General features: G+C 40.9%; 11 protein-coding genes and 2 non-coding genes across 13 annotated transcripts; 8 read left to right on the forward strand and 5 right to left on the reverse strand.

Annotated features, from left to right (window-relative positions):
* Positions 1–425: 425 nt before the first annotated feature.
* Positions 426–7,880, forward strand: HOB2 (Hob2p; the record flags this gene model as incomplete). Its single annotated transcript, XM_003682300.1, has 1 exon — positions 426–7,880. The coding sequence occupies one exon, from the start codon at positions 426–428 to the stop codon at positions 7,878–7,880; it is 7,455 nt and encodes a 2,484-aa protein (XP_003682348.1).
* A 338-nt stretch (positions 7,881–8,218) lies between these two features.
* Positions 8,219–11,062, forward strand: MDR1 (GTPase-activating protein MDR1; the record flags this gene model as incomplete). Its single annotated transcript, XM_003682301.1, has 1 exon — positions 8,219–11,062. One exon carries the CDS (start codon positions 8,219–8,221, stop codon positions 11,060–11,062), a length of 2,844 nt encoding a protein of 947 aa, XP_003682349.1.
* Positions 11,063–11,333: 271 nt separating this feature from the next.
* PCP1 (rhomboid protease PCP1) lies at positions 11,334–12,359 on the forward strand (the record flags this gene model as incomplete). Its single annotated transcript, XM_003682302.1, has 1 exon — positions 11,334–12,359. The coding sequence occupies one exon, from the start codon at positions 11,334–11,336 to the stop codon at positions 12,357–12,359; it is 1,026 nt and encodes a 341-aa protein (XP_003682350.1).
* A 30-nt stretch (positions 12,360–12,389) lies between these two features.
* On the reverse strand, positions 12,390–12,917 carry GTF1 (glutamyl-tRNA(Gln) amidotransferase subunit F; the record flags this gene model as incomplete). Its single annotated transcript, XM_003682303.1, has 1 exon — positions 12,390–12,917. One exon carries the CDS (start codon positions 12,915–12,917, stop codon positions 12,390–12,392), a length of 528 nt encoding a protein of 175 aa, XP_003682351.1.
* Positions 12,918–13,159: 242 nt separating this feature from the next.
* Positions 13,160–14,926, forward strand: NOP7 (mRNA-binding ribosome synthesis protein NOP7; the record flags this gene model as incomplete). The annotated part of the gene is made up of 1 exon (XM_003682304.1): positions 13,160–14,926. The coding sequence occupies one exon, from the start codon at positions 13,160–13,162 to the stop codon at positions 14,924–14,926; it is 1,767 nt and encodes a 588-aa protein (XP_003682352.1).
* A 49-nt stretch (positions 14,927–14,975) lies between these two features.
* SRB5 (Srb5p) lies at positions 14,976–15,770 on the reverse strand (the record flags this gene model as incomplete). The annotated part of the gene is made up of 1 exon (XM_003682305.1): positions 14,976–15,770. One exon carries the CDS (start codon positions 15,768–15,770, stop codon positions 14,976–14,978), a length of 795 nt encoding a protein of 264 aa, XP_003682353.1.
* Positions 15,771–15,890: 120 nt separating this feature from the next.
* Positions 15,891–16,118, forward strand: VMA21 (Vma21p; the record flags this gene model as incomplete). Its single annotated transcript, XM_003682306.1, has 1 exon — positions 15,891–16,118. The coding sequence occupies one exon, from the start codon at positions 15,891–15,893 to the stop codon at positions 16,116–16,118; it is 228 nt and encodes a 75-aa protein (XP_003682354.1).
* A 41-nt stretch (positions 16,119–16,159) lies between these two features.
* On the reverse strand, positions 16,160–16,933 carry VOA1 (Voa1p; the record flags this gene model as incomplete). The annotated part of the gene is made up of 1 exon (XM_003682307.1): positions 16,160–16,933. One exon carries the CDS (start codon positions 16,931–16,933, stop codon positions 16,160–16,162), a length of 774 nt encoding a protein of 257 aa, XP_003682355.1.
* An 827-nt stretch (positions 16,934–17,760) lies between these two features.
* On the forward strand, positions 17,761–17,842 carry TDEL0Ftrna6L. Its single transcript has one exon. It is a non-coding gene; the product is annotated as a tRNA-Leu (tRNA).
* Positions 17,843–17,990: 148 nt separating this feature from the next.
* MRI1 (S-methyl-5-thioribose-1-phosphate isomerase MRI1) lies at positions 17,991–19,235 on the forward strand (the record flags this gene model as incomplete). Its single annotated transcript, XM_003682308.1, has 1 exon — positions 17,991–19,235. One exon carries the CDS (start codon positions 17,991–17,993, stop codon positions 19,233–19,235), a length of 1,245 nt encoding a protein of 414 aa, XP_003682356.1.
* Positions 19,236–19,361: 126 nt separating this feature from the next.
* TDEL0Ftrna1K lies at positions 19,362–19,455 on the reverse strand. The gene is given in 2 exon segments: positions 19,362–19,398; positions 19,418–19,455. It is a non-coding gene; the product is annotated as a tRNA-Lys (tRNA).
* A 782-nt stretch (positions 19,456–20,237) lies between these two features.
* TDEL0F03350 (cyclin family protein) lies at positions 20,238–21,668 on the forward strand (the record flags this gene model as incomplete). Its single annotated transcript, XM_003682309.1, has 1 exon — positions 20,238–21,668. One exon carries the CDS (start codon positions 20,238–20,240, stop codon positions 21,666–21,668), a length of 1,431 nt encoding a protein of 476 aa, XP_003682357.1.
* A 220-nt stretch (positions 21,669–21,888) lies between these two features.
* TDEL0F03360 (cyclin family protein) lies at positions 21,889–23,103 on the reverse strand (the record flags this gene model as incomplete). The annotated part of the gene is made up of 1 exon (XM_003682310.1): positions 21,889–23,103. One exon carries the CDS (start codon positions 23,101–23,103, stop codon positions 21,889–21,891), a length of 1,215 nt encoding a protein of 404 aa, XP_003682358.1.
* Between the last annotated feature and the right edge of the window lie 602 nt (positions 23,104–23,705).

A 23,705-nucleotide genomic window follows, 5' to 3' on the forward strand; every position in this document is an offset into this window, starting at 1 on the left:
GCAACAAACTAGAAGGACTTATAGAATAATCTCTGCTAATACGTGAGAAGCTTTGATTACAGCCTATTGAGTCAATTTGGTTCATCTCAAAGCTCATCGCTTTGAAAAAAGTTTTGAGCCGAACTGAAGGCGCGCCTTTTTCGATCCAATTGCCAGATTTGAGTAAAGGATCAGGTACAACAAGACTGTCATGAACGGCCTGAAGCGGCTGTAGTTTAAATTGGCTTTCAAAAACATTTGAACGTTACACCGATAGGTAGTTTGTGAAAAATCAGGTTGTTCATTGCCAAGTAATAAACCGAAAAGGGTATTAGCTTCTCCACACAAAGTTGGAACAATTTAGTATAGTTTCCTCTCTTTGAAGAGAGTTACAAAACTCAAGTACTGTTAACGAGCGTATAACGCTTTGCATTCGAAAAGCATACATGATACCGCAATCATTCTATATATTGAGGGATGTGCTACAAGGTGTGATACTGTTGTTCTTCGGTGTACTTCTAGCTCAATGGCTTCTCAGTTTCGTAATATCAACGATTCTCGAACGAACAGACTGCCCCATTAAGAGGTTCTCTTTTGGATTTTTCGGACCCTCCATTAGAAATGTTATGGTATCGACAGCATCCCTAAGAGTGAAGATAGGCAAAATCTCCATCAAATTTGGTAAGAAAGGAATTATAACCTTCAGTAATGTGGAAGTGGTTTTGATGAACAACTCGCCGCAAAAAACTGATAATTCAAAGAATATGACGCCAGTTGCAGATGAGTTATTTGAGTCTGATCAACTGAGTTTTTTGCTGAACAAGCGTATTTTATGGATCCTGGATTGCATCTTTCCACTATACTGTTACGTTCAAAACTTGTTGATATCCTCGCCAGATGGCTCAATTATTAAGATGGACTTGGGGTCCGTAGCTATCACAAAACTCTCAGCTGAAAAGGTGAGAGCCGAAATATTCCTGCATGCAATCACAAACATCACAGACGGTGATTCTATTCATCATATCGGCTATCAATTAAAATGCCAAGTCTCGCGAAAACAAGAGTTGAAGACTAGCAAAGTAAGGATTTCGTTTCGCGAGTGGTCATCATTTCTGCGGGTCAGTGGGCTGCACTTACACCTATCCAACCTGACACGTAAACAACAGAATACCGAATCAAATGTCCTTAAAAAGTCACCCAATTACGATGAGCTCATAGGACACTTGGAAGATAAGATGCACCGCCTCTTCGTCAAATACAAGGCCCCATTAATAGCTCTAAAGATTCTTGATTTTAAAGTGGAAAATCTTATACTATCATTCAACCATTTCGTTCACGTCAAAATGTCTAGCGCTCAGATCCGTTTGGAATGCGTGAACATTTTTAGTTACGGCGTCAACTTGGAATTTTTCCCATCGAATAAGCTCATGCTCAAGGATCATGAAATAACCTTTTCGGCAAACTCAGTTGTGGTCGATGTCAACGAGATCTCAGCGATAAGAATCCCCCTAATCAATCACATTATCACCACTGATGTGATTTCATTTCTATTAGAGGGAATCCCAATAGCGAAAGCCAAAATTTCCCACATTGTCAATATAATAAATCCTTCTATTGTGGCATCGATTGATCAGGTAATCAGCGGCCTTCATTTACTCAAAAAATACAGGAAAGTAGTGTATTCCAGTCGTTCCGATGATGACGAAGCTGGGGTAGACAAAATTTCTAATTTCCTGCTAAGTGGCCTCCAATTATTGCCTAGCTTCATCTTTCAAATTATTATGTCCAACTTCAGTGCTACATTGAAACTCACCGATGAGGAGAACCTGACATTCAAGGTTTACAACCTCCACTCATTCCTGTATCATAAGAACAAGACTGCCAATTGGCCGTCAGTGTCAGCCTACAGTGAGGTATCAGTACGGCCAGAGCTTTCATTTATCGAAAGGGATCCCTTCAGTGAGCAGTTATCAAATTACCTCAAGGTTGTTGGAACAAGCTTGGTTTTTCTAAAGTTGCCAAACTCACATGATGGTTCCATGACTACAGTTCCTATCTTCGGTTTCGAAAGATGTGACACTTCACTTGACGATATATCAGCGCCCAAATTAATTGTGCATAGTACATTAAGGCATTGCACTTTGACATTTGATAACCTTGCTGTTTTGCGACTGTTGCATTCGGCGCTGGATAGTATCTTAAGCGCTTTCCTCGAGAATGAAGTTGCACATGCAACGAGCAATGTTTTGTCGCGTACAGTAGAAAAGGAAACCGTATATAAGGGAGTCGAATGGACGTTGAACCTTAGAATGAAAGATCTATCGTGCTCTATGCTTGTTGCAGGGTACCTCCCCGAGTCTTTGGATCCGTTTGCTGCGACAGGAGTCAATTTGACGAATGTTGGGCGAGGTATGATTTTGGTACTACATGAATCTTTCATCACAGCTAACCGACGCGAGAGGTCATTAAAGGTCTCGACTGCTGACATGATTCGGATTATGGATTTCGAGTCGGGTCAGACCGTGACCGAAACGCTGGTAACTCTACAAAACCTTCAAATGAAATCTACAATAAATGGCGAGGTGCATTTACAACTTCCTAGTGTTCGCTTCAAAATTGATGTTAATTTAATTTGGCTCCTCTTTTTCTCCAAAAGTGTTTATCGCAAATATTCATCGTTTGAGCATGAGAGAGCCACTAAAGATGTATGCCACTCTCAACGTACAACGCCCAAACTGAATGTGACTCTTCAAAAGTTGATCTTGGAGATCAAGCTTCCGCAAGATACTCCGATATTACTATCATTTTCTGATATTCGATATACTGACAATGAGAGGCTTCTGCAAGCTGCCTCGATATCAGCATTTGTTCAATCGATTTATGTGAAGCAAGTACCGGTACAAGTGTCGTTAATAAAAATCAAGCGGTTCGAAGTAGATTTACAAGAAGCTCTGAAGACCAAGAACATTAAAATTAATGCCTCATCAATACGCCTTCACACAGAGTATCATTTCAGATTCTATATGGTGGTGGATAATCTGATCACAATGTTCAAATCCTTCAAACAAATTAAGCTTGCGTTCTCTGATCTTCGAGAGTTCCAAAGACTATATCCCTCTGAGCAACATCCCAAACTGCCTCCTAACATCGACCTCTCTGTAGACAAACTGTTGGTAAATGTGGAGGAAGATCCTTTCGAGCAAGAGCTAGGTTTGATACTAAAAATTGGGGTCCTTGAGCAAAGAGAAAGGTTACAGAAACTACAAGAGTTTGAGGAGCAGAAACTCCAGCCTCGGGGATCTAATGATAACCCCACCTCCCCGTTCCATATTTCGAGGAGATCTGCTTCTCCCAATGCTATTCAGATTGGCCCTATTTCGGAGTACAAAGCCAAGCAAGAACTTTTAAAAAATTTCTCGACGTCCTGGATAGCTAGATATCGGAAGGCCAAGTTAACATTCCAAGGCATGCCCTACCATATCTTCAAGCGTGACGAATTGGGTAAAGATTTTTACTTCTATTCGGCTCAGGAAACTAGTTCAGTGGCGAAGCTGGTCATCAATAAATTGAACTTGAAAATTGGCGCACCATCCTTCCCGTCTAGTAATGTTCCCAGCTTTATTCGTAAGTACGGTAAAGGTGTCCCAATGGAAAGAACTTATACTTTACTCATTTTATTAGGAATCGATATTAAGACCAGTTTATGGGAACTCAGATTGCGTGATTACCCATTGCCAGCAATATCTTTCCCCGATACCCATACCACCGGTGATGTTGTCTTTGCTGAGAAGATGCCTGACAAATGCTCGCTAAGAAGTATTTACGTTCCGTTTGTTCCCTCTGCTTCGACAGAACGGTATAGCGGAATGAATTCAATCTATGGATCGCACATTATCCGTACGCTCAATTCTGTCAAAACGTATTTTAGGATAAACACATCTGTGAGCTCATCTATCCCAGCTTCAATCACTTGGGGTAAGTCCCTGCAGCCTGGGTATTCCTCCCTTATGCTTTGGTTTGACTATTTAACAAGACCACAGGACGATCCCTCTCCAAAGCTTGGTTTTTGGGACAAGTTTAGATATCTGGTTCATGGTGCATGGACTTATGAGATCTCAAAGACTAGCGAATTTCATTTGAACATCAAAGGCTCAGACAATCCTTATAAAATCGCCGATGATGGAGCTGGTCTATCGTTTTGCTGGCTGGGGGGGACCGTCATCCGCATACATGGAACCGAGGATCCTAAAGAGTTTCTCAAAATCGAATCTGAAAAGTTTCAGCTGGCTGTTCGTGACTTCACCGCAAGTAATAAATTCGATAAAATTCTGATGAAACTGGAAGGTCATGTCATTTGGAAACTGGGGCTTTTATTTGAACAGGGCGATCTTCATAAGGCCGGCGAAGAAGAGAGATCTGCTCCTTCTCGGCCGCATTACGATATTGAGCTTGTCCATCCTAGCTTTGTCTCTGGTATCGAAAATTATGACTCCTATAGAGGCTTCCGGAGTGACTTTATTCACATGTCCATTGGTGTTTACTCGTCGGGAAAGAAATCTAATAATAGCCTGCATCTGGCACCGTACACTGTTCACCACTTTTTGAAATGGTGGAATTTATTTCACACATATACTTCAGGTCCCATCAGACAAGGCCCCTTGTTTACTGATCTTGTGCAGAACGCAAGCAAATTTGGAAGGTCACTCTTCACCATCAAATATCAGCTCCATCTTGAGCCATTAACTTTTACACATGTTTACAGAAACTATACGGATTTTGGCGATAGTGCTAACGTATCTTTTACTGGGTTGAAAGGTAAGTTACACTCCCTAAGAATCGATCTTCATCAGAAAAGAGTGAAACTCACACATACCGATGAGAAGTTGAAGAGGTCGAAACCTGTCTGGAAATTTAAGATGTCGTCAGGTGAGATTGACTGCGCGGAAGCCGACATAAGAATCCTCACGACGACTTTTATTCAATCCCATGTTGAAGAAATGGTAGTATCGCGCTTTGGAATCCACCATAGTAATAATGTCATACCCATCTCGTCTGCTGGTATGAAGCAGATGAAAGAATCTGAGTGGTATGATTTTGAAGACTATGTCGACCTAGATCAAGTGTCTTTGAAGTCGTCAGTTCTGCTAAAACTTGAGGCACTCCCGTTGTTATACTCCCCTCGGATATCCTACTTCAGAAAGATCAATGACGACGGATACAGCGTGCCTTATCCATTTGGCGACGAAGCATCCCATAATTGTATGATAGGGAAAAACCATCCTGAGCGAACTCAGGAAAGACTTGCAAAGCACAGAGCAGTTGAAATCGAAAAAGACATTAAGGAACTAACTGAAACTCTAGAGAAGTCAAAGCTTACTGATGGGTCATTCAGGGACGAAGAAGCGGTTAAAAGAGTCCCCGAATTCGATAACCTACTTCATAAATTGAAGCATCGGCTCCACATTGTCCATCTTATATTGAATGACCTGAAACTGTCCGAAAGAGTTCCGAGTATCTACTCATTTGATGATTGTGAAAGCTCCATCTCAAACAGTGATCTTGACCTAACTGAGGCTGACATCCATGACACAGACTCTGCTCTTTTGCGGACCAACACGATTCAATCCTTTAGATCTATGCGTCAAGCATCAACTCTGAAAGACGAATCCAGCTACGATAATAGGTTTATCGTGCATAATAGTCAGCTCAAGATTAACAAGACATTGAGGCATCACCTTTTCGAGTACGCTTCTAATGCATTTGAAAGAAAATCGATGCACTTCTTTCTGACTTACAAGTCGGTCACCATATTGAAGGATCTGTTAAGCTCAACGTTTTCAGACGTTCAAACGCAAGTGGGTGATCATGAGTCCTTGAAAGGTGACGCCATCTCCGTTGCCGAATTCACCGAGCGGTTCGAAACCTTGATAAGAGAAGTGCCAAGCGATGACTTTGACTTTTTCGACAGCTGCCTGTTCCGTCTGATCTCACCACAGCTGCAATTCGTTTCAGACGTTGAGCCCGATACCGCTGTTATCTTGGCAGCTAGAGACATAGAGGTCGGTATTATTGACATTCTACAGATAATCAGCAAATCAGGGAAGCGAGTACCCATGGATGTTGATACAGTTGTCGAGAGCAGATATTGCGCTGTGTCGAAGGACGTACAACTCTTTGCACTGTATAAGGACAATATAATGTCCAGTAGAGGTAACGGTTTCCACAGAAATGGCTATGGAATGGAAGAAGGTAGCGAACTATGGCCTCCTTGGCTTCCAATGGAAATGTGCTATGACGGTTCACTCCTGGAGGACGACGTCTTTTTAAGAAGAAGATCAATGTTTCTCACATATACAGCGCCAAATCCATTGTTTTTTAGTGACATGGATACGGCGGGCTTCTCCCATGACGCAAAATTCCGGATTGGGTTTCCTGGGCTCATTCTCACCTCTACATCCAAGCAATATTGTTCATTTTACAATATTACTCGCGACCTGCTGACATTCGGTACCTCTTTAGATGAAAAGGTAGAGAAATTAGCGAAAGTCTTGTTAGCGGACGAAGTGAGGAATAACCTAGAAAGGCTCGATGTTAGTGTTGTTACGAGACTACAACGTAAAGTCAAGGAACAATACTATACTCGGGAATTCTTAAAAGTGCATGACAATCTGCTTTTCCGTAAAACAGAGCAAGAACTAACTTTTGAGATTCAAGCGACTATGCTTGAATTATCCATTTTAATGAACGCAATAAAGAAAAATTACGATCGTATTGTGAGTGGTAGCAGGTCTACACAGAAGAGACTTAACTGGCAGGTTGGTACAGGTGAACTTATATGGGAACTTTATGATGATGTAAGGAATCCCTTTATCACTATCGGGCTTGGCCCTTCAAGCTTCATTCGATCTCAAACTTTTGATGGATCAAATAGCAACGTTGTGACCATATCTTCGTTGCAATGTTTCAACCAACAAGAGTCACCAGTTTATTTAGAGCTACTATCGCCGGATGAGAAGCACGTCCAGTATAGTACAGAGGCTCCTATGATTGAATTGTTTTGGAAGTTGGGACCTCCAGTTGGGGGCATTCCGGAGTTAACAGAGATGATTGTGAGTCTGCAGCCTATCTTGTTTAAGATGGATCATTTGACATCAGACAAAATTATGAGCTATTTGTTACCCAAAAACGGAAAGATCAAAAGTTTAGCTAATCAGGTATCAACTATCCCTGCCAGGCAGCCATCAATTGGAATAGCATTGAGTTCCGCCGATATGAGTAGAAGGTCTTCCGAGAGCAGTATCGGATCTGCAAAGTCGAGCTCTGACTTGGATACCATTTTCGACACAAAAAGTACTTTATCGGTGCTCAGCTCAACAGCCCGAAAGAAGAGAACACCTAAGCTAACAACCACCATTCTCAGCCAGCCGGATCAAAATATCAATGAGATGGTCAAGAGATCTAGCACATACTTCAACCTTAGAAATGTGTTGATCAAAAAGACAACAATGTCCGTCTGCTATAAGGGCGCCCATCATGTTCTGACTGACGTGAACAATTTGGTTGTTAAAGTACCGAATCTCGAATACCATCAAAAATTGTGGTCAAGAGATGAGTTTCTTGCGGCTTTGAAGAAAGATATCACTAAGGTTGTGGTTCAGCATTTGGGCCAAATTATTGGTAACAAACTGGTCCCCCATAAGAAGGAAAATCGATTAAAGGCTTCTATGGATATATCGCATCTATTGAAATCAGATTCAAATGGCTTACAATCCACAACTAGTTCGATTCACCGGAAAAAATCTCAATATTCGTTCATGTCGTCCAACTTCAGCGTTAATTCGCCATCGGATGATGCTGACGAAGATGTTCAGCCTTTTTTCCCAGAGACAGGTCGGACTTAGATGTGATCGCTGAAACTTTTATTATCACACTATGTCATTGAACCGCGATCGGCCATCAACAACTGTTGTATAGGTATAACTCTTGTGAATATATAGCATAAAATCAATTTACAATTTTTACACCATTCTATGCCAAATCGGTAGAAATCCTAGCTTAATTATTATGAGGTATCTTTTAATTCTATTATTTATGCTTATTGAATTAGCGCGAGAGCGATATCTCAGCCTTTTCCATCTCTCACCAAACTAAGGTCATTATCAAAGGTGCAACAATAAAAGCAAGATATAGACCCATTGAGTGCTAGTTGGTATATCAGCTTCATTTAAATTGCGATAGGATGTCCTTTTTAGAAAGTATTCGCCAGAAGGCTCCATTTTTGGATAAGTTGGCAGAGAGCTTTACCCCTTCGATGACAAGAGATGAGCAATTCAGAGCCGAGTATAAGCTTCCGGCTGAAGAGCATATTATTGACGATACAAGTGCCGATGTATCATTTATCAGTGCATTTGGACATGCCAAAACTCTCAGGGATAAGGGCAGAAAAGGTGAACAGGCAATGGCCTACGTATTCTCCGGAAAGTTCTTCTTGACACCCCACTATCTGGTGTTTAGAGATGCGTTTGATCACGCTTCATGTGTGATGATAGTCAATCTATCGACTGTTAAACGTGTTGAAAGAGCTCCTTCTACTGCTTATGCCTTTTCTCTGATCGTTACATTGTACTCAGGCACACAAATACTCATCCAGTTCATAGGGCTAAGATACAGGTCTGAGCAGTTCTGTGACCACTTGAAGAAGAAATTGAAAGAAAATATTCCTAATGCTAAGCAGTTGCCAGATTTCCTATCCAGTTGCTATTCCGAGTTTCTGCTGAGAAAAAATCTTCTCAATGCCAAAGATATCGCAGCACCTAGTGCTGGACTGGGGCAACAATTTAAATTCCCAGGAAACCCTACTGTTGCAAAGGAGAAAGCAAGATTGATGTTATGGTTTAATTACTTCAAGGAAAATGGAGAAAACTTAGCTATAGTCAAGAACCATGAATTTCAGAAATTGATCAGGATAGGAGTCCCTAATAGGATGAGAGGTGAGATATGGGAGCTCTGCTCTGGTTCAATGTATTTAAGGCAAGCAAACCCAGGTGTTTACCAAAAGATTTTGAAGGATAACGCAAGTAAAGTCTCACAGGCTGTAGAAGAGATAGAAAAGGATTTGAAAAGATCTTTGCCTGAATATTCTGCATATCAAACAGAGGAAGGTATCCAACGATTGAGAAATGTCCTCACTGCATACTCATGGAAAAATCCAGATGTGGGTTATTGTCAAGCTATGAACATCGTTGTAGCGGGCCTACTGATATTTATGACGGAAGAGCAGGCATTTTGGTGTCTTTCGAGCCTATGTGATACGTATGTACCCGGTTATTACTCCAAGACAATGTATGGAACGTTACTCGATCAGAAGGTGTTTGAGGCATTCGTCGAAGAAAAAATGCCCCTGCTGTGGAATCATATTGTTGAGAATGATATACAGCTGTCCGTTGTATCGCTTCCATGGTTTTTATCTCTATTTTTCACTTCAATGCCACTAGAGTATGCCTTTAGGATAATGGATATCTTTTTCATGAATGGTTCACAGACATTATTTCAGGTAGCTTTGGCTATTCTTAAACTGAACGGCGACGATTTACTTCAATCTGAGGATGATGGAATGTTTATTGCCATATTGAAGAACTATTTTCAAACATTGAGTCAAAGTGCGCATCCCGATTCCTCTGACGTCAAATATCGACAAATTACCAAATTCCAAGAGCTACTAGTAACCGCTTTCAAGGAATTTAGTGTTATAGAAAATTCAATGGTTGCCCAGGAGCGAGCTAGACATCAAAAAGGCATCCTACAAAACATTGAAACATTTGTCAAGCGCACGCAATTGCGTCATATGCCTCGCACATTGAATCTCACTGAGGAGGAGTTGTCCAACATTTATGATATCTTTTACCAGAGCATAGAAAATCACAAAATCAGTATGGGAACAGGTTCCTCCAATATGAATTTTGAGGTCTTCATTCAGTTCCTTAGTAAATTCTGTGACTGGTGCAGGAGTAGTGAGAATGACAACGACCCAGCTTTCCGCCAGCAACGCAGAAATTTTCTCAAGAGGTTGTTCAAGAATTGGGATTCGGGAAATGTTGGTGACCTGACTTTGAATGACGTCGTTTCAGGATTGGACAAGCTACTGTCCCGAGACTTGCTGGAATCTGTCAACTATTTCTTCTCGCTTTACGATGAAGATGGGGATGGTGAATTACAACGTGAAGAAGTTTTACAAATATCCGAAGGCTTGTTATTCCTAACAGAACCTTGGAAGACAAGCAGGTTTGTCGATATTCTGACTAAGCAATCAATCGAAGCTGACATTGCCGAAAAGATTGTTAAGGAAAAGGGAACTGCAATGACAATGGATGAGTTGAAACTTCCTTCTGGCGTTACTATTGATGAAGAGAAATACAAGACAGAGCAGACCGAACGATATCTGAAAGCAGCTAGCTGTTTCCTACAACGATCCTTTGAGTATGCAAGACCATTAGAAGTAGCTGAAGAGATAAATCTCATCGATCTCTCCGATAACGAGGGCGAAACCGAAGATGCCAAGCAGAAGAAGTTCCAATCGATGCGTGCAAATGCGGCTTTAGATCCATCGCATCCGACCGTCATAGACCTAGCAACTTTCAGGATGATTATTCTGGCGGATGAAACGTACGAGCTATTCTTCACAATCACTTTTAGGCACTCCATACATGTCGATCAACGTGTTGATCTATCAGAAGCTAAGGATAAAGCATTGAGAAGCATGTTCGATGGTATAATTGCCGATGGCAGAAGAGTCGCCGACCAAGTGCGTCGCCGTGTAGATTCAGTGGCCACTCGTAGTACCACAGCTTCAATCAACAGCATTACGGCATCCAATGGGCCTGCTACAATCCCAAGAGACGATAAAAGCGATGACTTGGATGATCTGACGTCCTACCACGCGGATGAGCACGAGGAACTTCTCAACAACTCGTGGCTTGGCGATGTGGAAAGCTCTGACAGTTCCAAGAAGCAGAGCAGAACCCTACAGCCCATAAATTCTAGTTCCGGATCTCAACAAGAAGATCTCATCGAGTTTGAGACATGAACAAACCAAGAACACCCATCAAAATAGAAACTTACATACGTTACAAATGTCATTGGCCGGCCCATGAGCTGGCCACCCAACAGATCACATCTTAAGAGGTCTAACAAGCTTTACCTTTGGATGATTTAGTTCTTCAATAGTAAGCTGTTCGGGTAAATAAATTAATATGTCTTAAAGGTTAAGAAAGGGCCTTTCAATAACACTCAATTGAAGTAAAACACCCAGACTGGCAAACCAAAGGACCATTGAAGGTCGAGTAGTACTGTTAAACATGTTTAAACTCACTGGTAATGCTTCATTCGTTGCCTCGTGCGGAAAGCAGTTCTTTCTGAGCAATTCGATCAATCTACGGACTAAACCACTGGTAGCGTCACTGATGGGGCCGCAAGTGCTCTTGACTAGCGCGAAGAGACTAGTTGGACTCTCAAACACTGTTGGTAAGACGAGGTTCTTCTCCCAGACAGGAGCGATTAAGTCGAGATGGAGTAACGGACTTGGAGGAAGTGCAACAGATAGATACGCACGGTTGAACCGATTCCAAATGTACCAAGGTGGTCAAAAGAATAATAATACTATTGGTAAGATGACTATTTTCAGTGTATCGGTAATGGCTGGTGTATTCTTCCTATCCCCATACCTTTTCCAGTACGTGCCACCTTTCACCTACTTCAAACACAACCCGTCTCATATGGTATACGGTCTACTTGGTATCAACGCTGTTGTATTTGGCCTGTGGCAACTTCCCAGGAATTGGAGAATACTACAGAGATATATGATGTTGGAAAAGGACCACATTTACAGCAAATGGTCAGTAATAGGAAGTGCTTTCTCACATCAGGAGCTATGGCATCTAGGTATGAACATGTTAGCTTTGTGGTCATTTGGTACATCCCTAGCTTCAATCCTGGGTGCTTCGAATTTCTTTTCCTTGTACATGAATAGCGCAGTCGCAGGTTCGCTATTTTCCTTATGGTATCCACGAATTGCACGTTTAGGCATGATTGGTCCCAGTCTGGGTGCCAGTGGTGCACTTTTTGGGGTCTTTGGATGTTTCTCATACTTGTTCCCAAGTGCTAAGATACTGCTTCTTGTGTTCCCAATTCCGGGTGGTGCCTGGGTAGCATTTTTAGCGGCCAGTGCATGGAATGCAGCCGGTTGTGCCCTAAGATGGGGATCATTCGATTATGCTGCTCATTTGGGTGGGTCTCTAGTAGGCGTCCTGTACGGTTGGTACATCAGCGAAAATGCTAAGAGACAAAGAGAGAAGCGACTACAAAAGCTGACCAAATGGTTTTAGCTCTCCAAACTGTAAATAGTATACACACCCTTAGTCTCTATTCTGCATTAAACCTCCTCGTACAACAAAGTATTTGTTTTCCTTCATCTGGGCTAGACTGGTGGAATCCCAACAACCTTCAACTTCACCTAACTCGGGATCCTTCTTCTGTGTTGCTATCTTCTGCAGTAAACTGTCATAACTGATTGGAACTTCATTTCTAGGCATTAGACGGGCCTGACACTCATCAATGGTTTTCTCATCCTCGATGGGAATTCTATGCAATTTATCAATGAAAGACAACTGCTTCCCAAGTCGTACTCGAATTCTCTCCAAATCATTCCCGTCAACGGGCAGTCCGGATAATTTAAGCAACTTTCTAACATCGGCCTCATTTGGCAATTCCTCGCTGGTCGAATCAGCAAGGTACTCATCCACTGACCATGTCTGCTGTCCTAAATATTCCATCACTTCCTTCTTCGATCTAAATTTCTCACCAACTTTCGCTCTTGAACTATATAACCGACAGCATCTCGAACAATAACCATTTTTAAGACTCAGTTGGCGTACAAAGGACATCTTTAGACCTGCTTGATCGCTACAATTGACCACTTTAATTAAGCTGATTAGCCTTCATTTAGCTTATCAGAGAGTTGATGTTCGTTCTCTGTGATTTAGTGAAAAATTTCAAAATATCGAAAATTTTTCAAAAATGCGATGAGCTGCCCGATGAGATGAGATGCTTATGATTTAAAGATTGTTCGAGTTAAGCTTTTAAATCTTCTCAGAGGATTATTAACATTGATAGGAGGTTGCCAAAGATGAGAATTAAGAAGAAGAATACTAGTGGTAATGCCAGAAATTTTATTACGAGATCTCAGGCTGTGAGAAAGCTGCAGGTGTCGTTGGCCGATTTTAGAAGGTTGTGTATCTTCAAAGGTATTTATCCTAGGGAACCCAGAAACAAGAAGAAGGCTAACAAAGGCTCTACTGCACCTACAACATTTTATTACTCGAAGGATATTCAGTATTTGATGCATGAGCCTGTGTTGGCCAAGTTTAGAGAACACAAGACTTTTGCCAAGAAATTGACAAAGGCATTGGGAAAAGGTCAAGTTTCGTCTGCCAAAAAGTTGGAAGAGAACAGAAGTACTTATAAGTTGGACCATATCATCAAAGAACGTTATCCAAGTTTCCCTGATGCTCTTAGAGATATTGATGACGCATTGAACATGTTGTTTTTGTTTGCCAATTTGCCAGCTACAGATCAGGTTTCTTCGACTCTTACTAGAGAAGCACAGGCTATTTGTAATCAATGGTTGGCATTTGTCGCGAAGGAACGTCTTGTGAGGAAAGTCTTTGTCTCTATTAAGGGTGTGTATTACCAAGCAGATGTCAGAGGTGAAGAAGTCAGATGGTTAGTTCCATACAAGTTCCCCGAAAACATTCCTAGTGATGTTGATTTCAGAATCATGTTGACATTCCTCGAATTCTACTCTACTTTGATGCATTTTGTGCTTTACAGACTGTATACCGATATCGGATTGGTGTACCCGCCCAAGTTGGACGCTGAGAAGGATAAGATAATAAGCGGATTGTCCTCATATATTCTAGAGTCTCAAGAAGAAGAAAACTCCTTGAGAACCGGACAGTCGGACTCAAATTCTACCGCAGAGGCCAAGACGTTAGATGCAGCTACGCTAAAGTCAGCGCTAAAAGTTGATGATGACAAGAAGGATGAAGATCAAGAAGAGGCTGGCGAAACAGAGAGGGTGGAAACTACGAAACTTGACACTTTTGAAGATAACAACAAGAATAAGGGTGATGTCTTGGAACAACCAACAGAATACAACTCACCTGTCTCTACGTTATTTTCCAAATTTGTTTTCTACGTTGGCAGAGAGGTTCCTATAGATATTGTTGAGTTTTTGATTTTATCTTGTGGTGGTACTGTGATAAGTGAAGCAGGATTGGATCAATTGGAGAAGAAGAATGAAATTGATTTATCAAAGGTTACTCACCAACTTGTCGACAGACCTGTATTGAAGAACAAAGTTCCAGGTAGAACTTACGTACAGCCTCAATGGATCTTTGACTGTATTAACAGAAGTGACTTGCTTCCTGCTAATCAATACTTGCCTGGTGAGAGTTTACCACCTCATTTAAGTCCTTGGGGTGACAGTGTTGGTTACAACCCAGACGAAGAAGAAGAAGCTGAAGGTGAAAGTGATGCTGAAAGTGAGGTCGAAGAAGAAGCCGAAGACCAAGTGGAAGTCGCCAAGGAAGAAGAGTCAGAAGATGAAGATTTGGCTAACCAAAAAGAACTAGAGCTAGAAGCCCAAGGTGTCAAATACTCAGAAGCGCCAAAGGAGTCTTCGAAACCAAGTAGTAAGAAGAGAAAGGCCGTTTCTGAGGAAGAAGAGGAGAAGAGACTAAAGATGATTATGATGAGTAACAAACAGCGTAAGCTTTACAAGAAGATGAAATACTCTAACGAAAAGAAGGACGATAGAGTAAAGGATTTGAAGAAGAAGAAGAAGCAGTTGTCTAAGGCCAACGGCAAGTTGAAGAATCTCGACAGAAAGTAATTACTTACGCGGAAACATGTATATTATATTGGATTTATTCATCATTTTTTCATAGATTGTCACTTACATAGTCTAATCTCGGATCCATAGCTTGTCTATCAGGGATTGTTAGATCGATATAACCTTGCATGTCCTTTTGGAACGCCAGCAAAGTGCTCTCTGCTTGATTTATCCGATCGATATCTGTTCCTCTAGTAACATTTACGAATGCCTTGACTAGAAATCCACCATTCGTTATCTGTCGTTTCCTTCCAATATCCCAAATCTTTTCAACGGTAATAACCAAATCGTTCTTCATAAGGAATTTGACACCAACGGTGATGTATTGATAAGATTCGATATAACCCAATTCTCTCAAGAAAGAAGCCAATGAAGAATTTTCGCCGGCAGTAGATAGTATAACTGATTCAGATATCGTTTGAGCTGAAACTTTTCGGCTACTCCCAGCTGCTGGTATATCAGACATCTTTAGGGCCCATGCAGTGTTAGAGTCATTGGATCCTGATGACATTGTATCGTTAAAGAAGGCATCTAGGATATTGGGCTCAAGCGGTAGATCCATATTTGCCAAGTCCTTGAGCAGCGTATGCGAGAAAGTCTCTGAACCATCAGAACGGCGGAATGATTTGAGCGGTATCTCTTTACTCAGTTTGGCTCTATTCAGTTGAACCAGTTGATTTTTAGAATTGACTCGATCGATATCGTAGGCCTCATTTGGTTTCCATGCCTGTGTTAGGTTACTAAATAGTACTGGAGAATTTCCAGACAGAATAGTCAACGTAGATATTAGTAAATCATAAGAATCATCGTCAACAGAGTCAAATAAACTCAATTGATGCACCATGACAAATTTTTTGTTAATCTTGGTTTTTTCAAACTTAGTTAACCTTGAAATTGAATCAAGTTGTTAAAAACTAAGCACTTCTGCTGGAACAAGCTCAAGAAGTATCATACCCCAAGCATAATGGCTATTGATGTTCCCCGTTCAGTGATTCAGAAATTGATGTTCTTCACTGTGGCAATGGTTGCCTTGCCTCTGTTGACTTTCTTTGGCGTTCAACAGTATACAGCCAATACCCTGATAAGTGGAGGTCTAGCAGCAGCAATGGCAAACGTTGTTTTGATAGGATATGTTATAGTAGCATTCACTGAAGATACAAGCAAGCTCGAAGAGACTAAGAAGGAGAAATGAGCCTTCCTTTACAAAAATTGCATATAATATATAGCTTTAATCTATTTGGTTTTCTTTAATGGGTTTGCGGATTTCTCCAATGCACCGTAACTGATATCAACACTGCTCATCCATGAGATGGCAACGATCAAGATTCCCAGTAGTAGTAAAGACACAATCAAGCACATGATGAGGCCCTCGGTCCAAATGGTACTTAAGATGTCCTTGTCGTCATCATTTGCTGGCTTTTTAGGTTCCTGTGAAACATGAGCTTTCTTTGTCTTACCAGCTGTAGAGAAACGGTCAGAAGCGGTAGCATCTGCCACAGACAACACAATGTTCTCCACACGGGAAAAGGAATTATGTAGCAAAAGGTAAGCAGATTCCATAAATTCATCCAAAATGGGTAGATCGTAATAAGAGTCCTGGAAGTTGAAAACAACGACTGATTTTCCCTCGATAGGCTTGTTGTACAACAATTGTGATGCAGTAAGCGTTAATTCATCGATCTCAAAAGTCTCGATTTCATCCTTATTCTCCATAATATCAGTAGAGACCTCCTTTGGGTATGACTTGGTCATATCAGTCTCGAAGAAGCTGGTCAAGTATGGCACACGGCCTTCGTAAGGTAACAATGCTTCCAAAAGTGGGTATCTTGAGAAACGGAAAACCACTATAGGATCATTCTCAGTTGCCTGGGATATAAGATCACTCACAGAATTTGAATCTTGGTATTTCTCTGTCTTGATGGAAGCGTAAGAAGTGGCTCCTGCAGCCACTAGCGAAACAATCTGCAACAAAAATGCCAGTAAAAGAGTGAGTTTTCGGGAACCCATAATGCTAATGATATGCAACCTAATGCTAGCCTCGATAAACGGCTCAAATGTTCTCCAGTTGCAATGATTGACTAAGAAAGGTGGTTGAAGAGTCTTTACTCTGCTGGTCCCCTTGGTGGTTGTAATTTTGCAGCAGTCGTCAGACGCGATCGCTGAAAAGCGACAACTGTTTAAATTAAACTAACTGGAAGACCTTGATGAGAGGACAGTAAAATGTCAAGAATCTATTTTGAGGACTTATTAATGACTATCTAAACGCTCGAAATAATATAGGATTATTCCATAGTTATTTTACCACTACTTGGTTTTTTCTTACCAAGATACATGAGTGTAGAAATTTAATATTCCAGACAACGGTTAATAAATAATTAGCGGATTTATGTATATGAATTTTTGGCAGTACACGTCTATAGACGATACTGAAGTAGAGACATAGAATCAAGGAACCAAGCCTTTGGTAATTCGTCTTGCAAGAAATGAAACTTATTTCCAATGAGATGTTATTACAATTGGGGTGCCGATTGTTTCCTATTCAGAAAAGGCTTAATGCACTTGACTTAGGCTTATCCATGGCGTTTTATGCTCAGAGCACGGGTTGTACGAGCTTGAGTTTCGATCACAATTTCCGTTCTTTACATTGTGAATAACCGGGGCAGGTTGTTTCATAGATAACAGTATGTGCGTTTGAATTCATGCTATAATAAGCCTTTGCAAGGTCGATCTGAGTTGATGAATGCTTCACTTGGCCGTCATGTAGAATTAAATATATATCCAAGTATACTCGATATAATCCAAATTATCCAATAACCTGTCATAAGCGCATTCAAGGTACTCTGGCCGAGTGGTTTAAGGCGCCAGGTCGAGGTCCTGGTCTCTTCGGAGGCGCGAGTTCGAATCTCGCGGGTATCATTATTTTTTCGTTCATTGATCCAATTTACACATGTCGATGGACAACTCGAGCTACAATTAATTTGATTCAATCAAGTCCTCAAATACCTTCCGATAGTTTGGTTCGATTAATTTTTTGACTAAAATATTTTTGATTACCACTGGTGAAATGTCCTTGGAGGCCATAAAATTTGATAGAAGTGAGCCACGTCATGTGTCAGTCAAGGTGCTAGATCAGTTGCTACTTCCATATACTACCAAATACATACCGATCTACACGATTGATGATGGTTACTCTGTGATCAAAACGATGCAAGTCAGAGGAGCTCCAGCAATTGCTATAGTGGGGACCTTATCCGTTCTTACAGAAGTACAATTATTGCAATCGGAAAGTTATACCAAATCTCAATGGTTTTATGATCTAACCAACTGGGAAAGTGTTCGTGAGAGGCTCTTACAAAGAATCGATTATTTACTGAGCAGCAGACCAACGGCAGTGAATCTTTACAACTCTATTAAAGATATTCGCATTTTAGTGGGGGAATCACAGAGGTTGCAGGCCCTAGATGAGAAATTATTTGCGTACACTTGCCAACTTATTGACCAGGATTTGTTGAACAACATGAAGATGGGTGATAATGGTGCTTCGTTTCTTTTAAACGATTTGCAAGAGGAAGGCTTTGAAGGAGATTTTGCGGTTCTAACCATCTGCAACACAGGTTCCTTGGCCACATCTGGATATGGTACTGCACTGGGTGTCATTCGCTCGCTATGGAAGGATTCTATGGTCAAGTCGAAATCTAGCGGCTCTAAAAAAGCTAAAATATCAAACTCTAATTCTAAACTCACACATGTCTTCCCATTAGAGACAAGACCGTACAATCAAGGTTCAAGGCTAACAGCTTACGAACTAGTACACGATCAAATTCCAGCGACTTTGATCACAGACAGTTCTATTGCTTACAAGATCAAGACTAGTCCTATTCCAGTGAAGGCCGCCTTTGTTGGTGCAGATAGAATTGTTCGTAATGGTGACACAGCTAATAAGATTGGTACTTTCCAATTAGCAGTCATTTGCAAACAATTTGGTATTAAATTTTTCGTTGTAGCACCAAAGACTACCATCGATGGTGTGACTGAAACAGGTGATGGAATCATCGTTGAGCAAAGGAAACCAAATGAATTTAGACTGGTCACAGGTACGGCCATCGATCCAGAGACAGAATTACCCATCAGATCCAAGAATACGAATGAGCTACAATCTGCTAAAGTGGGAATCGCACCACCTGATATCGATGTATGGAATCCCTCATTTGATGTGACACCACACGAATTTATCGATGGTATAATCACGGAAGAAGGTGTTTTTACTAAGGGCTCTGATCAAACTTTCAAACTGGACTCCCTTTTTTAAATTCACCACGATGAATAGTTGTGTATAGCAGTAAAAGCTACAGGCTTAGAACTACGAGCCCTAGTCTACTAAACTATTTCTTGTATTATTAAGTAAGTGATAACTTGTCAAAAAAAATATAGAGAACTCCTCATAGGGGGCTCGAACCCCTGACATTTCGGTATCCTTGGTTTAAGCGATGCTTAAAAGCCGAACGCTCTACCAACTGAGCTAACAAGGATGAGTTCTCAAAATTCCTGGGGAAAACATAATCGATATACCGAGGCGCAGTTAAAATCACATCACGGCCAGTCCCACTTCCTTTGAATGTTAACCTGGCGTTCGAAAGACCTCATAGCGAGCGCAAACTAGTACAGGGAGCCCACATTGTTAGCACTATTGGACTTATGGTTGGTATTACACTTACGTATTGTTCTTTGTCACCGCATCGGGTTATGGCGGATCTGCGTTGTCCTGATCGGACATCGCCTCGACGCAGCGACGCCCCCAAAAGGGAAATAGCAAAACAATCGACCCGATCTGTATAAACGTCAACAGTCAAACTCTTGGCTTCTTTGTGTAAAAATCTAGAGAATTGGTAGCTCGACTAAATGCCCTAAGCTAATTCTATTTTGATTTTGTATCGCTAGTGTGTGGGCCTCCTTCACCTGTGAGAGATTTTAAAATTGTTCCTGGGCGTTTTGGGCTTGCCATTGACATACACACTGTTCCTCAAAATAATTGAGTACTGAGACCCATCAATTGGTTTTGGAGAGAATTATAGAGTTGACCTATTCTGGGAAAAGAGAAACAAACCCTGATCCTATCATTATTTTTTCTCTACCTACTGTTTGTGTTATTTGAATATTCTTTAGAAAGTTCAACAATCGAGGTATTGAAAGCCAATCTATCTCTTTAGAAGAGTGCAAGTTATCCCAGAATCCAATAGCCGAGTATTCCCCGACAAACAGGCCTGTTTTCCTTTGATATAGTACAGCACAGTAATCGTACAGTAGCCTGTTAATGTCTTCGTCATCGGATAACACCGAGAATACGCAAAATGATAGATCAGCTAGGATGTTGAGGAATGCCCAGCGGTCAGTATTGGGCAATGTTACAAATACTATAGTTTCGCAGCAAAATGGTTCACAACAATCCGCCATTAGAAGCTTGAAAGCCGCTTTGGCTAATAGAGATAATAGTCGAACTCTGCAATATAATAAGGATTCATTCGTCTCTGTTCAGAAATTGAAATCTGGGAACGCAAATGATGTCAATTGTGCCTCGTCGGGTTCAAATACGTCTGTGAGTAGGAATAGTTCATCGTTGGCTCCCGAAGGTAAGGAAAATCAGGATCCGTTCGTTCCTTCATCTAAAGTTCTACCTTCGATTGAAGAGGAAGTGCGAGATAAGAATAACGATAATTTATTACCACAATCTCAATCAAGTCTCAGTAGCAATGAAACAAATTCGGAGACAGACCATCCACCAAGTAGGTTATCTGCTAGGACGTTTGACGCCGGGAAAAAGAGACCAATTTCAACTGTAGTAGAACAAGATGTACCCAAGAAGTTCAAAGTTTGTGGTGGAGATGGTGAAGAAGAATACGAATGGGAAGATTTAGATGCTGAGGACTCAAATGATCCATTCATGGTAAGCGAATATGTCAACGAGATTTTTGAATATTTGAGCCATTTGGAAGTCGTCACATTACCTAGAGAAGAAGATCTCTACAAGCATAGAAATATTCGTCAAAACAGAGATATCCTTGTGAATTGGCTTGTCAAGATCCACAATAAATTCGGTTTATTACCAGAGACATTATACTTGGCCATCAATACAATGGATCGGTTTCTTTGTAAAGAGTTGGTTCAACTAGACAAACTTCAATTGGTTGGAACTTCGTGCTTGTTCATAGCATCCAAGTATGAAGAAGTTTATTCCCCCAGTATAAAACACTTTGCGTCAGAAACAGATGGGGCATGTACAGAAGAGGAGATCAAAGAGGGTGAGAAGTTCATATTGAAGACACTAAGTTTCAACCTCAACTACCCAAATCCCATGAACTTCTTAAGAAGAATTTCAAAAGCAGACGACTACGATATACAGTCTCGAACACTTGCGAAGTTCCTTTTAGAGATCTCGCTGGTCGATTTCAGGTTCATCGGTATTCTCCCATCACTTTGCGCTGCCGCAGCAATGTTCTTGTCCAGAAAGATGTTGGGTAAGGGGAAATGGGATGGTAATTTGATTCATTATAGCGGTGGTTATACTAAGGCCCAACTGGCACCAGTGTGTCACATGCTCATGGACTACTTGGTGAGCCCCATAGTGCACGATGAATTTCATAGGAAATACCAATCCAGAAGATTCATGAAGGCTTCCATTATATCTGTCCAATGGGCTCTGAAAGTAAGGAAAAATGGTTATGATATAATGACATTGCATGAGTAAGGCAGATTGTTCTGCCATAATCCAAAAACCACCACAAAAACATCGAAATGACTCTCTAGTTCTTCCTGCTTCCAATTTTAATTGATGAATTTGTAATTATCATATCCCGTTCATTTTCAAATTTTCTAACTAATGTAATTTAATACCAGTAATTTTTCAAAACATCTATCGTAAAGCTTTAGTGATTAATTAGGTTTTGTTTGTTCTAGTAATTATTATGCTACAGCGAGAATAGAGAATCTAAATGCTTATTGTTTTCCACTTGGTTGTTGCACCATTGAGACACTTTGAAATAGATGGCCCCGTACCTTGGTTTCTTAAACTTCAATACTAGTGAATCTAATTTTGTTGTTGGGTTAGCGATCTCTTTGATCAACTTCTTACAATTAGACTGAAACTCTGAATCGTTTAAAGGATCAATACCACCACTGTAATGCTTGAAAGTTTCATCCCATATAGGTTTTGTTTGATCTTTCTCTGTTATTTTCTTTGCGACAAACATAGCCATCGCACTTGTTACTGATGGTTTTATATCGACGAACTTATGACAACACATGATGAACTCAAGAAGAAATTTGGCGATGGATCTAGTTTGGAAGTCGTAACGATCAGCCTTTGAAATCCTTCTTAGAAAGTTCATAGGGTTTGGCCAGCCGATGTTAAACTCAAGCGATGTCAACATAAACATCTCGGCGTTCTTAATGTCGTTCTTTGAAGCGGCACCATCTGTGATATATGCATAATCAGACAACTTTGGTAAGTTAACTTCTTCAAATTTAGCCGCTATGAATAAGGAAGTGACAGCCAATAGTTGCAATTTACTCAGTGTCACTTTATTCTTAGACAGAAATCTATCCATCAAGTTAATCGTTAGGAATAAAGTCTCTGGGTAACATTGAAATTTTTCATGAACCTCGACAAGCCAATCGATCAGAATCGCTCTCATCGACGGCCTTAAATAATATGCTGATTGAGTATCCACAAGATAATTATGCGTTGGTGTAGTATCCTTTTCTCTCTTGTAAAGATGAGAGAAAATCTCATTTGTGTACTCGACAACCATGCAAATATCACTCTTCTCATCTGTATCCAAATCCCTCCAAGCACATTCTTCACTATCATCAGATTTAAGTCTCTTTGGCCTCTGCTCTTCTTCCTCGATGTTTTCTTGATCTCTATAAATCTGTCTTTTCCTCAATGGCACAAATGTCAGGTCGCTGTTATCTCTTCGTACTCTATCTAAGTCAGGAAACGTAGAAATTTGATTGTTCACTGAAACCTCGGTCAATGCTCTTCTGCTCTTGGTAGCCACAGGTGTGATGACCTTTTCTGTCACAGTACTAGGCCTTTTCAAAGCCGCCGTCTTTGTTGTTGACACATCTGTCTTAATATTGCTATTGCTACTACTATTGCTTAAGCTGTCGTTACTTGCCATTGTCGTAGTAGTCAGTCGATTGTTTCAAGAATAATAATTCTTAAAGAATAACCTTCCTATTGAAAGAATCCAGCTTAATATACTTTCACCGGCGAACCAGCAACACGTAAAGCTTAACGCGTCTCTCGTATCCTCTTCCAGTAAACCAACAGCGGCAGACAACCCATATAGCGACTCCTTGCAGACCCTAAAGAGCCTAACGAAACTTTTCGCATATTTACTGTCTTTAGAAGGAGAGCTCTTCGCTTGACACAATACCCTCGCTTACGCGTTTACGCGTTTACGCGTCGCACCGCCAAGACGCGTAAACGCGTAAACGCGTAAACAGCTGAACTGTCCGGATGCCCCTAGGCGTACCGGACAATTGTTACTTGTCCGGTTTAACCTTAGACGTCCCGGACACATTGCATTCAGATGCGGCTCTTCCTTATCGGGAACAATCTCGACTTGGCAATGATAAGAGCCTGAATGGAGATGAAAGGCTGGTCAATGTTGATATGGGTCCGTCCATTTTGTATGATAAGGCTACTTACTCTCTTGTCGACATTTTTGTTAAATATAAAAAGGCATAGAACTCTTCTTTTGTAGGATTGTGTATCTTC

Source organism: Torulaspora delbrueckii, chromosome 6, assembly GCF_000243375.1.
Source record: "Torulaspora delbrueckii CBS 1146 chromosome 6, complete genome".
Classification (NCBI taxonomy): Eukaryota; Fungi; Ascomycota; class Saccharomycetes; order Saccharomycetales; family Saccharomycetaceae; genus Torulaspora; species Torulaspora delbrueckii.